Genomic DNA, 16,321 nt, shown 5'->3' with positions numbered 1-16,321 from the left:
AGTTTTTCCTTATAGCCAGTCTGAACTTTGTTTCCGTTTATGGCCACTGTCTCTTGTCCTCCTGCCTCACACCAGTGTGCAGAGCTCAGCTTAATCTTCTTCGTGATGTTCTTGTAGGTACTGGCAGGCTTCAGCTCCCTGAAGCTGTCTCCTCTGGCTGAACATGCCCCATTCCCTTTGTCTCTCTTCACAGGGCATGTCAAGACTCCACATGTATTGTCTAATGACTGATGCATAGAAGGGGATAATGACTTCCCTCGATCAACTAGCTATGCTTTTGTTAATACATCCCAGGATACTGTTGGCTGCCTTTGCTTCCAGGACACATCGCTTGGTCATATTCAGTTGCTGTCTACCAAAACCCTACCAAGCAGGGCTGCTCCCTGGTCAGCCACTGCCCAGGCCATGTTGTCACTGCCAAAGGTTCTTCCTTTCCAGGTGCAGGACTTGGCATTTGCCTTTGAATTTCAGTGAATTTGAATTTCACTAGGTTCCCACAGCCTCTTTCCTCCAGCCAATAGCTGCCTCTGGATGGCAGTCCTGCCCTAGAACTTGCAGACAAGTCCTGCCAGTTGGCTGCAATCTGCAAATGTGATGACCAAGCAGTCCTTCACCTCCTCCAGGTTATTGATAAAGACATTGAACAGGACAGGTGCCAGGACAGACCCTTGCGCTACTCCACTGATCTCAAGATTTGACCACGACTTTCTGAGCCCAATCACCCAACCACTTTTTACCCATCTGATTGTCCACCCATCCTAGCATGCTGTGAAGTTTCTTGGATGTGTATTCACAGCGCACGAGCTACCCCACGGTACCTGTCCTTACACATACTTTTACTTCATGACAGTAACCACAGAGTAACAGACATACTGCATGTTCACATGAAGGCTGGACTCACAGTACTTTTTCCATGGAGTCAGACTAATTTGCATAGGCTGGCAATAAGCTTGTAAGCTCTTTAGTGAAGTTTTAATGATACAGGTCATGAAAAGCCTGGCAGTGGGGATCTTCAGTCTGACAGGAATATTTTACAAAGCTTGTTGGCTGGGAATGGAAATTCAGAAAAAATTCAGACAAGAAATAAAATATAGTTTTACAAGAGTAAAGCAATTAGGCCTCGAAACAGCTTAATGATGGACTGATGGATTCTCAGTCATTTGCAGCCCTTAAACCAAGGTGGTTTTGTCTTCATAAACATATACTGTGACCCAGTCATAAGTTACAAATACAATGCAGGAACTTTTACATTAAATTCTAAGCTAGATGTTCATAATGGTACCTTCTACCCTTAAAATGATCTATTAGTACTTACACTAACAGTTAACACTGTAGGAAATCCTGCTCAGTTTCTCATATGTTGTGTTTATTTTCAAAACAAATGAAAGAATAACATTTTCATAGACTTCTTGAGATTCCATCGACCTATAATTGACTTTCCTTCCTTTCCATCTTTCCTTCCTTTCCATCATTCACAGCTACCTACCACTAGGGATAGGAGTATTTATCTCCCATGTTTCATTTTAAATAGCTGCAGATATTGCTGCATTTGAAAAGCCACATCAAAATACTAAGATAACAGAGAATTGCTTTCTCTCTTTACAGGACTCATGAATTCTACCAACTTGAGCAAGTTCTTACTCGGGTCTGTACAGCTTCACACAATCAGGTAAGATAATCCACTTGCCTAAATGGATCATTCAATCAGGAAGGAGCCCTCAAGAATTCAATGTGAAGGGTAGTTTAACAGGTTGCACAGACACATCCTTTCCATCTTAAATTCCTACAGTTCTAACATCGAGTGGAGGCTGAATAATTCTGCTTAAGAAGTGACATGCTAATATAATACAGAGTCAAGTCAAATCTACTTTTTAGCTATATTGTCCTGGGGAAATTTTGTTTCTTATTCAGGGTCAAATTTTCATAAGATATGAACATTCATTTTCTGCATCTGAGAGAAATGTCATGGCATCCTGTACCAGAGGCTTTCACTGAAATTTGGCTATAAACAAACATTTTGGAAGCATTTTCCTCCCAGATAATAAACAGTAGGTTAGACAGCCTGCTGCAGAGATCGGGATTACAAAGATTCTTGAAAAAAATTTTAAAAATCATTACCTTTCAAGCACTTGTCCAAAACAATACAAACGACAAGGCTAAGGACACAGTGAATGACAACGAAACAGGTAGCAGGCAACAGAAAGTAAGGCCTGTCAGCTCTGCTAGTTTTGCATTTGTCCTTCCAAGTTCCAAAGAGGTCAATGCATGTTTTACTTGAATGGTGACAAAAAAAGGAACCATCAGCCAGAAACCAAACTTTCTTTCACTCTTGTGGTCTTTCCCTTGCCCCCCTCTAACAATCTGTGGAGCATTTAGATAAAACAACGGGGTACTGAATCAGAGGGAGCTGAGAGAGAGAGAGTACTGAATGATTTAGCTAGCACTGTAGTCTCTCTAGCCGGGCTTCTCAAAACTACTACTTGTCATTAATGTGTCTGCACTCTACCATCTACCATGATGTATCTTTCTGGAGCATGGTCACACACACACAGAGACGCTCCTGCCCACCAGCTACTCACCCAGGGGGAGCTTTTCCAGCAGATAAAGGTAACTCTGAAAGAAGTCGTTTTGGATCGCCTTATGCAAGATGAAGGACATACTGTGCCGACAGAGTTCTTCATCTGTCTTGTGCCAGCGCGACTTAAAGGCCAAATGTGCTGCTTTATGTGCCATGATGAAGAGGTTCGTTGCAAGGGTGGACAGCTGCTGTGGCTTGTGCTCTCTGGAGGACCTGTCCTTCTGAAGAGGCAGAGGCAGTGTCATTTACATTGTGGCAATGTGCTGTCATTCTATATCAGGGTGTGTGTGGAGAGCAGTGCAGGGGGCGGAGGCGGGTGAGAGGGGAGTGAGAAATGCTGGCTCTTGGCGCTGGCTCAGAGTAATCTCTGGAGTGTCGCCCTCTGAAACGAGCAGGTGCTGGAAAGGGATAAAAATCTCAACCAGGAAATTGCTTAGCCAGGGTAAAAGTATATCTACTCCAAAAAAGAGTGGCTTTAATTCAATTACACTTTTCCTAATCTATTCAGCCTTCACTTCAAAGGAACTCAGATATTATCCAGGATCTCCCAGCTCCCTCTTTTATATTTCACAGAGTGATTTTGTTTCTCTGCCTCTCCCTTACTATTTGTTTTTCAGTCCAGGGCACCCAAGAGCAAGGCCAGAAGACAGAACATGGATGTGCCTCTACACAAACTGTCCTAATAAACTGTGATTATAGCAAGCAAAGAGAAAGCATGATTCAACTTTCTCACTGTGTATGGCAGGCCAAGCCACTCTCTAGGCACTACAGTCTGACCTGGTTCATTTAATCTGTTTAAATGGTACAGACTACCTCATCAGCAGAAGCTAGCTGGAAGAAATTGCTGTCTGGGAACACAGGAATGGTAAAGCCAGGGAACAGTAAGAGTTTTTTGCTTTTGCTAACAAAATGCACAGAAGAACAAAAGGAGATAAACTGCCCATTAACAAACTTGGACAAATATATTGGCTGAAAAAGAGAAGGAGGTTCAGGCCACTACAGTGGGCAAAATTCTAGAAGAGGGGGAGTAGGGTGAGAAGCTGAAGTGCTTCTGGGATGGTGAATCGTAAGCTGCTGAAGGGAGGTATACATCGTAAGTATGTCCCATCCCAGAGGAGCATCAGGCCCTCAAGGGACAAGGAAAGACAGGTACTGCTTCAAAACCTTATTTGCCCCTTGGTAGTTCAGGCACTTGGTGTGGTACAGCTTCAAGCCTCCTGAGTTGCAAAGGTACCCGGCAAGGGGATGAGGGCTTTGTACTGACTGCACTGACCTCCACACATTGTGCCCATGAGGGTTTCTGCTTGTCAAGCTGTTTATTGTAGCTGTCTGCAGTGTAAGCACACTGTAAGGCAGCAATACATGATCAGAAAGTTGGATGTTTCTAATACGAAAGGGCTGCCGTATGTCCTGAGCAGTACTGCAACTCCCAACAAATATCTATCAAGCTTCTGAGAGCACAACAAAAAAGACCTAGCCTCCACCAAGGAAAATCGCTAGTAATTTGGCTACAGATGATGCTAAGCAGCTTTTAGCAATGCATCAATTAAAGCATATTTTCCAAAATGACTTGCTTCCTTGGAGCAGTCAATCTCTGTATCTCTGCTTTCATATTACTTATTAAAAGTATTTAGGGGCAAAACCGTCCCTGGGTATTACTGCCTTTCTTGTTTCCCCAACTACCATCCTGTACTACTCATTCTCACCTAACTCCACTGGCACGCTGCTCCCCAAGCTGTTCCAGCCTACATGATCATGCAAACATATTGGTGAACACATCAGTGAATAAATCTTATTCAGAAAAATGTACTTATTTTTATTTCCAGTGGGATCAGTTCCCCAATCCAGCCCACCGCTGACACAGAGGAATTTGTCATGTGCTACAATATGGAGGCTGGAACAGCCACCTGAGATGGCGGTGTGGAGGAGGTAGCCATACAGCCACGATACACAGTGGCCTTACCAATAACACAGACCTCTTCCCTCTGTCCTGTCAGCAAGGTGTGCTGGAAGGGGTTCCATGACAGCCGAAGGTAATCTAAGTACTGGAAGCTATGTTTCTACGCTCCCACCCCTCCCTGCTCATGCATTCCTGTTGTTGGAATCTCTGCTGAGCCGTTTCAGCTTGCTACATCAGCTGCTTTTTCTGCCTGGTCAGCACCATGAACCAGCTCAGTGCAGAGCTTACAATTGCCAGAGAAGTGCAAGAAGGGAGACAGAAATGTGCAGCTGAAGATGGGGTGGGGAGAGTGGGGTCATGCCACTGCACTGAAGTCTGAGCCCTTCCTTGAACAGAGGGCGATGTTCTTCACACAGCCTTAGAAATTTCAGCCAACCCTTGAAATAGCTCAGCCTCAAATTTCTTCCTGGTTGTGTATCTATCAGAGAAACACCAGGCTCTCTCCAACTAAATTTGAAATATCTGAGCCCAAACACAATCCTGGGGTATGTCTTAGTTTTCTCACAAATCTGGCCCTTTCTCTTTGCTTATCTATTTTCAGCCACCTGCCAGTTAGCACGCCAGGAGCAGATGTGTCAAGACAGCATGTTAATGCTTTGGAAAGATGTTGCACAAGCTCACTTTGTCACCGACAAAAGGCACCCCTAGGAACTCAGAGCCCACCTGTTCCGCATTTGACACCATGTTTCACATTTGTTATGGCTGTAGTTTTGGCAATGCCCATTGTGTGGCAAAGTGACCCCTCTGCTTAGAGATAGCAGCAACTTCAAGCATGAAACCTAAGCTCTGATGTGCCGTAGTGGAGTTAAATGCTGGGACAGCACTGTGGAGGGTGCTGGGACTGCAGCCCCAGGGGTCCCCATGGCTTTGACACTTGTGAGGTCCCCAGGGGCCTGGGCTTTTACAATTGCTAAAAGGACGTGACTTGCAAAGGCAGAAAAGGGCAGCGTTTCTCCCGCCTTCTATGCACAAGTGGGGCTTAACTCTCTCTTTGGAGCAGCACATTAGGGTTCCCTGGTGCCTACAAAGTGTTCCAGAGACTGTTAACTCCAGTGAAGCTCTCTCAATTTACATCCTCTGAGAATGTGGCCAATTACGACAGTGAATACATACACATGGGAAACAGGGCATATTTCACAGTCACCCCCTATCATTTTAATGCCCTGCTAGTCATCTTCTCGTAACATACTCCTAGCCCACCTTCCTTAGGAAAAAAGGTATGTGCAATCATGTTGTGTATGTCTCTGTCTATTACTTTTATTACCCCATCACCAAACAACATTTAAACCTATCTATCTCAAATCCAAGAACTACTTCAAAGCTTGCATCAAAACAGTAGATGGGGTAGAGAGAGAGGTTTCATCCTGGTGTCACTCAGCAAAGTGAGTTTTGCTCTTCTGACATACCATATAACCCATAAGGAGGGACGGGCATGGGTACATCTGCACCTCTCTTTCCAACCTACTATTCTCAACCATCCAACACAAATGTGTCAGAAACAAGAGTTCACAGGATTAGTTTTTCATGCTGAATGTTGGTTATAACTCTTTTTGATAAATTAGTGGTGGGTTTGACTCAGAGTAGTCCCACCTCATACAAAAAGGGTGAAGATCTACAGAAGGCTGCAGAAACACTACTTCTATTTATTCTATTTGCATGTGATCAAGAGTAAGTCCCTGTTCCAAACAGCTCTATAATCTAAGAGTTACCATAAACACACTCTCAGTCCTCAGATACTAGTGCAGCTAAGTAGGTGAATCACAACAGCATCAAGCCTTTGAAAGCACTTGCAAAGCACTTCCTATTGCAGTCAAACGTTAGGCAGAAATATAGATTTGTGCCCAGAAGTCCCTGAAAAAGGCCACAGAAATAGCACTTTTTTTCAAAAAGTGGATGTTGTATTCTCTGCCTGTTTGTCAACAGCAGCATCTTAATGGCTTCTGGTAAGAACAACTCACAACTGCTTCACGCTGTCTCCTAACCTCATATTCTGAACAGGAGTAGTATTGGTCTACCCAGAAGCTGCAAACAATTCAACCACTATTATATACCCTACCATCTCCATTAACAAGAAGTGTGGGCTTGAGTATGGACACAATGGCACCCACACTACTTGTAGCATCACTGCTGAAAAGTGAGTAAAACCACTTCTAAACTTTAATTTCCTTTCCCAAATGGCCATTTGGCTCTTTGTGAAGTTGAAGCCCGCTAGCCAGCTTTTTTTGTTGGTAGTAGGGAAACTGGAGAATCTGGACCTCTGAATACACTGAAGCCCTACACTAAAATAACAGCAGACACAGCCACAATACATGACAGTCATTGCCTCAAACAGCTTCTGGTCTAAAATAAGAATGTGTTTGTATTTATGTGGGTAAACAAATAGTTCCTCCATGTGTTGTCTTCTTCCTCCCCATGACATCAGGCAGTTCTAGGACATCAGGTTTATCACAGATTTAAATGAAGGATCAGCTAGAGTGGCTTCTTGTTAAAATACCTGCAGCTGATCTCTGCCTGAGAGTAGCAGGTTTAAAGTAAGGTATCAGATGGCTTATGATGAGTCACTGTAAGATCCAAGGCAGATCTGTTTGTTGGAGCATCAGGGTATTTAAAGAGAAGTTGGACTTACTTTTATATTAGTAGGTAACTACCTGTCTCTGCAGATCTGAGCTGTACATGCTACTTCTGAAACACATCAGCTGAACAGAAGAGAAAAACATGTGCACTGGCTCCACATATCATACAGGTCACAAAGGGTCAATTTTGCCTTTAAATTACTGTGTTCTGCTTACAAAACACCTGGCATGCAATCTGATTTCCACACAGACAAGCCATCAGGATTGCTGCAAGATGTCTCTTTATCTTAAAAGGCCTCTATATTAATTCTTCTCCCTCACGCTCAAGCCTGGCATATGCTGTCAGGAATAGATGTGTTTAAAGCAAGTGATTTTTGTTTTATCTTTGACAACAAGTTTTTAAAAGTTCCTGAAAACCACAGGATCATGTTGATAGAAGAGGCATAGGCAGAGAGCACACATGCCATTACGAGGGCAGTGAAGAACAGCTGCAGGTTGGATGCCAGGTGGTAACCTTTACAACTGACTTTGCTGCAGCTAGAAAAGCAACTGCCTGTATTGTTCTGACTGCAGCTTCAGTGGCTTATTCAGAGCAACTGTGTACACCAGTGTCTGGGTGTCAGTCTGCAAAATAGTAATACAACAATGGATGCACTAATTGTCTGACTTGAAGTCCAGAACTCTGAGCCACAATCCTCACCCACCTAAACTCCACTCATGGGTCCAATTGGACTCAGCAGTCTTCAGAAGTATCACTGTGACAATAATTTGGTTTTGAGTTGAGTAAGGAATTGAGAAAAAATAGTGTTTTGGGTTGACAAGAAACTGAAATATTTCTCTTTTCTCACCCGAAAAAAAATTTCTGTGTCAGGCCAAACAAAATGTTTTGTTTTGTTTGCAGGGCTATTTCCCTTCTTCCACTTCTTTATTTGTAATTAAATTTAGGTAAATTTGGTTTCAGCATATCATTTACAAGTGCGAACAACAATAATGTTGCTGTCACCAGTAGACTAGTTGGTCTTGCAAAATCACTCTGTGGCAAAAGGACCCAAGGAAATGCAGAGCAAAACAGGTCCTTGGGCAAAGACCCAACCTTGGCATAGGACTTCTGATCTCTCATGAGAAACCCTTGCTTTGAACCACATTTCTAAAGCAGAGTTCACTGCCTGTAGGTCAGGATGACTCATGCCCTTCAGGGCATATCCTGCACAATTCCCGTGTGCTTTCATGGGTGCAGTCACAGCAGCAATCTGTTATCATTTATACAATTGGAATTTAGCAATCTGGAATTCCATCTAAAGCAACAAAACACAGCATGTGAGCCCTATGGGTAAATACATTATAATTCATGTAAATGAAATTGGCCAGAGCTTTATCCCTATGGAGGGAATACACAGTTCTTTCCCTCTAATCCTTCTAGCTCTGGAGCCAACACTAAATTACATTTTTAAGGGAGTGAGTGAAGCCACTCTTAGGTAGGAGTGGGAGCCTGTCTCATCATGTCTCAAGCACTTCGACAGTCACAGCGGGACCCTGATTTGGAGATCCATAAACAGTATGCTAACGTAAATAGCGATATTTGGGGAGGACTCCTGCATGCTTTGGCTATGAGGATTTTACTTGGTTCTGGTTAGGGACTCTCAGTAGTGCCGGGGCTGAAAGGAAGGAAGGGCAAGGCTCCTGATGAAACTGCAGCAGGGGCTGTTCTGTTGTTCTTGATAAGAAGCATGACAGCTGTGCCCACAACATCTGGTTTTCATTGAACCCTAGTGAGAGTTCCTTGCTGAGTCTCTTCCACCCCATATGTGGTGGTTTAATTGATGGAGCCTGAGAAGGTTTTAGGTCCAGCATGGAATGCCGCCTTTCACTGTGATATGTGACTCCAGATACAGTAAGGGCTGGGCTGCTTAGAGTTGTATTTTAAAAGCATTTCTTTTCAATATTGAATTTTGCATATATTGCCCTCTGTTGGCTCAAGCGCATGATAAAGCTCCTTTTCTAGGTGAAAGCTAACAAAAATCTCCTTCTGGCTGAGTGGCAGGGTTTGTGGGTTTTGGAAAACGCAGGATCAAGTTAGCTGTAGCGTTGTGCGTGCATGTGTTCATAGTTCATATTCCCCCATAGCTCCACGTTTAAGAATGCAGGCGCAGCTCTTTAACCAAGGAGGAAGGGGGTCTGGAGACTGGCTGTCTCAGCCATTGAGAGTTTTAAGGAGTGACCGGAGGGGATAGCGGTTTGGTGAGCCAGGAAAAAGAGGATGTTGCACACTCAGGAAACAGCACAAAAAGCAATACAGAAAAGCCTGTGGGAGAACTGGGCAAGTGGGAGATAAGTTAGTCTTAATGTCTTTCAGCTCTGGCACGCAACTGCCAGAAATGCTTTGGTAAAAAGTCTCTCAAGGATTTATTTTCAATTCCATCAAAGCTCCTTCTGCACACAACACTGCCAGAAAACCATGCCTTTTCACATCCTCTCAGCTGCACCCTTCCTACCTAAGGCATGTGACTGACCTGTCTGCTCAGACCAAAAAGCATCCTGCCCAGTTATCTTGTCTCTGACAGCAAACAGCAGCAATGCCTAGGGAAGCAGTCTAAACCCATTACCTAGGAACTGGTTCTTAGCACTTACATGCTGCTCCTGCAGAGAATCGGATCAGGTATTTTCCCAAACTCTTAGAAGGCCCAGGCAGAAAGGCCCCCATCCTGGGCATACCAGGGCACACACTAGTGATGTGACATGAGAGTGGTGATGCCAGGAGGGAACAGCCTTTCTCTGGAGGGCAAACATGATGACGAAACAGAAACTCCAACCTGAGGAAGTAGAGTGTGCAATGGATAACAACAGATCTGTAGAAAGAAGTGGTGTAGGCAGACCACGGGTTAGAGACATCATTTAAACTTCTGCAATATGCCTCTCTTATTAAAGAGGCTGAGATGTAAAGATCCAGGCTTTCAGATCTGGAGCTCTTTGGACCCCTCCCTGCTGTTGGCTAGGATGGCAAACACCAGATTGGCATTTCCCTGATCCGGTATAGCAGCGCATTTCATAGCAGTGGTCGAGAACATCCTTTTTGTTAGGGCAATTAAAACTAGACTGGAAAATGTGGTGTTCTGTAAGCCATAGAGCAACAGGACACTTAGTTTCTTTTAGATTTGTGTCTCACTACTTGTACCTCAAATAAGCCCCATACCTCCTCTCACTTGCCATCTATCGTGAAAGATCCACCGTGGACAAGAAACTGCCTGTGCTGCAGCCAGTCTGGAGCTGCTCCAGGACAGCTTGGCCAGCCTATTCATCTGTGCTGTCTGTCTGGCTAGTGTGCACAGTGACTGACCCTTTGCTGCTGCCAAAGAGCTGAACTCTGCTTAACTCCCCCTCAGCGCAGTCCCTATCATGGGTCTCTCTCATCTACCTGGCAGCCAGAGCACACAAACCTCTAGAAATTTAATTAACTTTCAAACTCTATGCACATCTTTCAATGGTGATTGCACTTGGCCAACATGTCATGAAGTTATTAAAGGGAGGAAGAAGAGACCTGATGAATGCATGGATAGGCAAGGCAAGATAAAACTAATTTCCTGCATAAGCCAAAGGAAAACAAGCTGAAAGGAAAAAAGAAAAGTTGACTGTAGGAAACAAATCTGACAAGTGACCTAGGAAGACCTCTTCCACCTTTAGCTCCTGAGAAGGAACGGTCTGGCAGAAGCCAGGGGTGTGTGTACACCAGGGAAATTAGAGGGGGTCAGGAGCTGTAAGCAGCATTTTCAGTGGATCAGTAAAAGTATCATGAGTATACTACCCCCTGCATTTCAATTACAGTGTTATCTGTGACATTGCTGGCTTGGAGAGCCTTCATCCTTAACTGAGTTGTGTGGAGTTTCACAATACCAGGAACTATGCAGTTAAATCCTGTGCATGCCTTGGAACATTAAACTCAGTTTCTGGAAAACTAAGTGGTAAGTATCAAGGGGCAAGAAAATTAGATTAAGCCCAACTCCTGGACAGCATAAACACAGGAACATGGATTGCAGAGACTATAAACACACCTATTCTTGTGAAATACTGCTCTTACACAGAGGAGTGGCTCAGAATTTGCAAAACCCACCTTTATTCAGAACTGAAAGTAGAAACCTAAATGATAAGGACTATAAACTATTTGCTTTGCATCAACACTTTCTATCTGGGCTCTCAGACTAGAACCATTCAAAAGCAAGATGTATGTGTGTTGTCCTTTGGAACCAAAAAATAATCAAGACATGAGAAGTTTGAGATGGTTAAATGTTTCCTCCAGAGGTTGGGGATTAGAAGTCTGGGCAAGTAGCAGAGGAGGAAAAAAAAAGAGTAAAATAAAAGAAGAAACTCTTTAGTGACCTGACAAGGGAAACTTAAATCTTATTTTTAAGGGGTTAGGTTGTACTAAAGCTTGAAAAATTAAATCCACAGCTGTCTCCAGAGGACTATATCTCACTAAGAAAGCTTCAAGTAAGTTTATCATGTATCCAACACCTAGACATTGGACCTCAGGGACCACTAGGATAATATTTCCTCTGGATTAGCAAGAAAGCTAGCAAGTGACATTTGTATGAGACTAACTTAAGTTTAAGGGGTTTTCTTATTATAAAATGATAAATGAAGAATGAGCATACTGGGAAGGAAAGTTCTTACAGTTTGTAAATCTAACACATCCCCACTATTTCTTTAAAAATGTACTGTTATCTCCTAAATTAGTTTTATTTGGTGACATTGGTAATTTGATGTTTTTACATCTATCATCCTCCCAGTAAGGATCAATGTGTTCTTTATGAGCAATATTTTTAATCTCATAATCCCCTTTATGAGGAATGCTTTTAATTTCAGGGACCATGAGCACTGGCATCGAGACAATATAATATATATGAAAAAATTCAAGAACAAAACTATAGGAAACACAGGATGGATCTGGCACAATTACAGTGCTTTACTTTTTCTGGGATTCTTCCCTACTAGCCAATAAAGCCCAGGATATGTTGGAATGCTACTAATTAACTCACCTTGCTGTGCCTTGCCATGACAACTGATATGCCCCTGGGTTCCAGGGAAATCTTATGAATCATATGAGATGCAATAGTTAGCTGGAGCTGGGTGAACTAAGGACAACTTTAATATGTTAACTTTGAAATCTGAAATCCAACAGTGAATTGAGTTTCGTACAGAAGGCACAAAATAAAACTCACACCTACACAAACACCAATGTTGGAGTTTTGTGGGATGAACCACTTTTTATTTATGTATTATGCACTTTCTGTGTCTGTCTAAAATACACTGGTGTGAAGAACAGACCACAGGTCCCCACAGCAAAATGCCTACAGTCAGTGGTTGGGCTACAGTAATCTAGCATCATGGTCGTCTGCCCACAAAGCACATCAGTGACAACTGTGTTTTCCAGTTCTATGAGAAATCCTGAGTTACACACCTCTGTGCTACTTTGTGCCCATACAGATGCATATGTAGGAGGTGTAATGAAGAAAAGGCATACATAGCAAAATTAAATGGGGAAAGTGAAATGAGGGGAATTACCTAAACAGCTTACAGATGGTAACTAAATTAGTTGAAAGCTGAAGGATTGTTTTTTCAACACACAGCTCAACAGCATTGTAAAACTTCCATTATTGTAACCCAGAAGCTCATGAGAAATAGTAATTACCAGAGCTGAACTCCTGGGCTCTTGTATTTTCCTACCCATTGGCTGGCCAGACCAGCTCCTGATCCTTCCTTCCCCTAGTGCTTTCCAGGCTGCTGGAAAGTCCAGCTGGGAGGATGAAGAAATATTCTTTATCCCATGCTCCCTTCCACCTCTCAGGTCTCCTGTTGCCCCCCATACACCTTGTTTTGAACACCATCACCTTCCTTTTCTGACACAGTCCCTTCCAGGCACCCCATAGACTCTCCTGCTGTTCCTTCACTATGTTTCACAACCAGCAATCCCTCTGGCTGTTTCTGTGCTGAGTTGGCTAGGACAGCACCTGGAATGCACACTGCTGCAGAGCTCAGGCAGCCTGCAAGTCACATCCGCTCGTCAGAGACATTTTGGAAAGCTCCTCAGGGAAACATATCTTGCCTGATGTCATTCCACCCAGAACTGATGGCCTAGGTGGAGTATGAGGTGGGGTCTAGGCAGCAAGCAGGTGCAGCCTTAAGGCTCTCCTAACTGTGAGGGAAAGGCAGCCACAGCCCCCATGATGAACCTTCACTCTCTGCATCCTGCTTGTCATCTGCTCCCAGATGACTGTCACATAAGTTACATTTTTTTCTTACAACTGTCTCTGTTGTATACATTCTTCCAGTTTCCACCCCAGCCATGTTGCCACAGATAGTTCTGGGAAGACCAAGTAGGGTGAAGGGGCAAGTGCACTAAATCAAACAGAAGTACAGCACCTGCTTGGGTTCCTGATGAGTCTAAAACTGACTCAACATCACCCCTATCCAGTGGACTACTTCCTCTATTATTATCAACCACGATGTAAATAAAACAAATTAGCAGAAGAACAGAACCTGTGAAAGAATTTAGTGCATGCTCATCACCCATTCTCTTTCTTAGATTTAAAACCAGGAGGGACTTCCATGACCATCTAGATGGCCCTTCAGTATAATACACACCAAAGACCCCCATCCATTGATCCCTGCATCAAGACCAGCCTTATCACTACCAAGAGGAAGGACTACTTCATCACCATAAACAATATGAAGTCATCCTTCTTACCTATTCAGCGCTGGAAAGACTTCAGCTGAAGCACTGTACCCAGGTTTGGGCATGGGTCTTCAAGAAAAACATGGGCTGACTGAGTAGCTTTGATACAAAAAAAGAATGTTTTTTTTTTTTGCAATAACAGCAATTCAGTGCTGGAACAGATTTCCCAGGAAGACTATAATGCACATCACTGAAGATTGTATTAGTGATAGGAATAATATGGGTACAAATTACTTGGCTTGTGGCAGGGGGATAGACTGAAAGAGGTTGCTTCAGCACAATTTGCTGTGAACCTATGAGTCTGTGTAAACTGGAGCATTTGTTTCACAAAAGCATCTACTCCTGACATAAAGACTGGTAATAATGGGGAAGCATCCAGTCATAAATCTGAAGGTAAGTTATTCCACTGGTTAAGTGTTATGCCACTAAAATTTTATGCTTGATTTTAGGTCTGAATTCATCTAGCTTAAATGCCTCCCCTTGTGCTTCTACTCTGCTACGCTTCTCATGTACTTTGGTTAAAATTAAGTGGAAACAAATACTGCTGTCTGCAAACAAGCAGGACTTGCCCTGATAAGAAGAACAAGGCTACTGTTGCCCAGGGTAGTTAAAAAACTTAATGAAAAAGATTTTGGCTGTAAGGTGTTGTGCAAAATCTTCACTTTTTCTAAGGAAATAGCCATTGTCTGAGATATCTGATGTCTTGAATCTGTTTGAAATGAGTAACTTGCTTTAAGTCAAATGTCACCTGAGCAACACCACTTCAGCCGAGGTACTCATTCCTTACTCTCCCTTTGATTTTTTTGACAAAAACTGACAAAAATAGCAACTATTTTTGAGCAAAGTAGAAAGAATTTGATGATCACATGCAGAATCCTTTTCTTTTGGAGGGGAGGGATGAGGAAGAGGGGGAATTCCTGATTTATGATCAAATATAGACTTGTTCAAGTGTAAAGGAGACCCCTTCTTGAAAACACTTAAGCTGGCGCTTAACTTTATTACTGTGGCAAAATTAAGCATGTGCTTGAGTGGTTGCAGAGTCAGAACCATAAAATGTCATAGCCTTTATAGCTATGAGTCTGCTTTCTGCCTGCTGCATCTAATAAACATTAAGAGGTGAAATTCTGTCCCCATTGGGGTCAATGGTAAAACCCTCATTGAGTTCAGCAGAACGAGGATTTTGCACAAGAAATCTCCATCACTGTCACTGGGGCCCACAAGGTGATATTGGCAGAGAGAGGCCATCTGCTCACTCTTGTATGGACACCTTTATATTTAATCTTTCTATGTTTTCCTTAGTCCAATTAAAATTAACCCAAACTGAAAGCACATCATGGGCTCTTTGGATAGGGATACTGCATTTCAGGTTGTTTGTCAGAAAATAAGCAGAAATGAAATACACACATTCTAGTGCACCATGCATACTGAACATACACACAGAGAACATACTGATGTGTAGATGTGGGACTTAAGGTCATGGTTTAGTGGTGGACTTAGCAGTGTTATGTTTACAGTTGGACTCGATGATCTTAAAGGTCTTTTCCAACCTAAAAGATTCTGTAATTCTATGAAAATATACAACATGCTGTTCTGTGTTCCTCACAGCAAAGTTCCCCCTTAAAGGGTTGATCCCTTAAGGAAAAAAATAAGGTAATATACCACCATTATGGTACATTTAATGTTTTCCAACACTTCTTAGATCAGCCTTACTTAGAACATGAGTAAACTGGTGTTTTTTCCATAAGCAGCAACCCTCAAGTCTCAACTCAGGCACTGAAAGTCTGCATAGACAGTTGCTTTGCCACATCACCAGCTGCAGCTGAGCTTGGGTACCGTATTCCTGCCTTGCAGGCTTGCGCAAGTCTGCACACACAGAGTTTACAACACTCCAGCTGTTGAGGAGCACTGAGGCACAAGATGGCAGAGGTCAGTTTACCACCAGCTGGATATACTCACTCAGCCAAGTGAACAAGCATACACAGCCATCAAACGAGATCACTTTCATGGAAGTAAGCAATTCTGATTTGAATAAGCCAAGGGAGAAAACAGTATACCCTTTGCTCTATAATGTCTAGTTAAAAGAAAGCTCTGTTTCTCTATAAAGAGGTCTGCTTCTTTTCACATCTTTAGATTTTTCTTTCTACATCTGAAACAATGAAAACCTACAGCTAATTTTCTTCATTGGTTTAAATGAGCCACAAATTGATGCATTTACTTAGGTCACTGTTGAATTAGATATACTATGAAATACAAATCAAGCTCTCCATAGAGACTCCTGTTTTCATTTTGTGAAGTCTCGTGTTCAAGGATAACAAGAGCACCTAGTATTTACCAGTACGATCATGTATCATACTGAAAACACCGTTCTCTTGCGCAGATGTCCCTGTCACTGCTGATCAAAAAGGCATTCAAGAATCACCTTGATCTGTGTCCCAACATTAATTTCATCCAGAAGAGTTAAGCCAGACTTTCCCTTTGCATAT

General features: G+C 42.9%; 1 protein-coding gene across 3 annotated transcripts in view; it reads right to left on the bottom strand.

Annotated features, from left to right (window-relative positions):
• The window catches only part of NTMT2 (N-terminal Xaa-Pro-Lys N-methyltransferase 2), a 32,101-nt gene that overhangs the window by 15,003 nt on the left and 777 nt on the right, over positions 1 to 16,321 (bottom strand). Inside the window, exons 1-2 of one of the 3 annotated variants that reach the window (XM_049809335.1) lie at positions 13,851 to 13,938; positions 2,580 to 2,976 (exon numbers count right to left, since the gene is read on the bottom strand). The exons of 1 other annotated variant lie outside the window; for it this stretch is intronic. In XM_049809335.1, the coding sequence (XP_049665292.1) occupies positions 2,580 to 2,823 (244 nt within the window). In that variant the 5' untranslated portion in view covers positions 2,824 to 2,976; positions 13,851 to 13,938. Of the gene's footprint in view, positions 1 to 2,579; positions 2,977 to 4,541; positions 4,620 to 13,850; positions 13,939 to 16,321 lie in introns of those variants that run through there. One more of the 3 variants, XM_049809334.1, reaches the window with a different exon arrangement.

The sequence above is a fragment of the Accipiter gentilis genome, chromosome 8, assembly GCF_929443795.1.
Source record: "Accipiter gentilis chromosome 8, bAccGen1.1, whole genome shotgun sequence".
In the NCBI taxonomy this organism is placed as follows: Eukaryota; Metazoa; Chordata; class Aves; order Accipitriformes; family Accipitridae; genus Astur; species Astur gentilis.
This window is presented reverse-complemented; position numbering and strand designations above follow the sequence as displayed.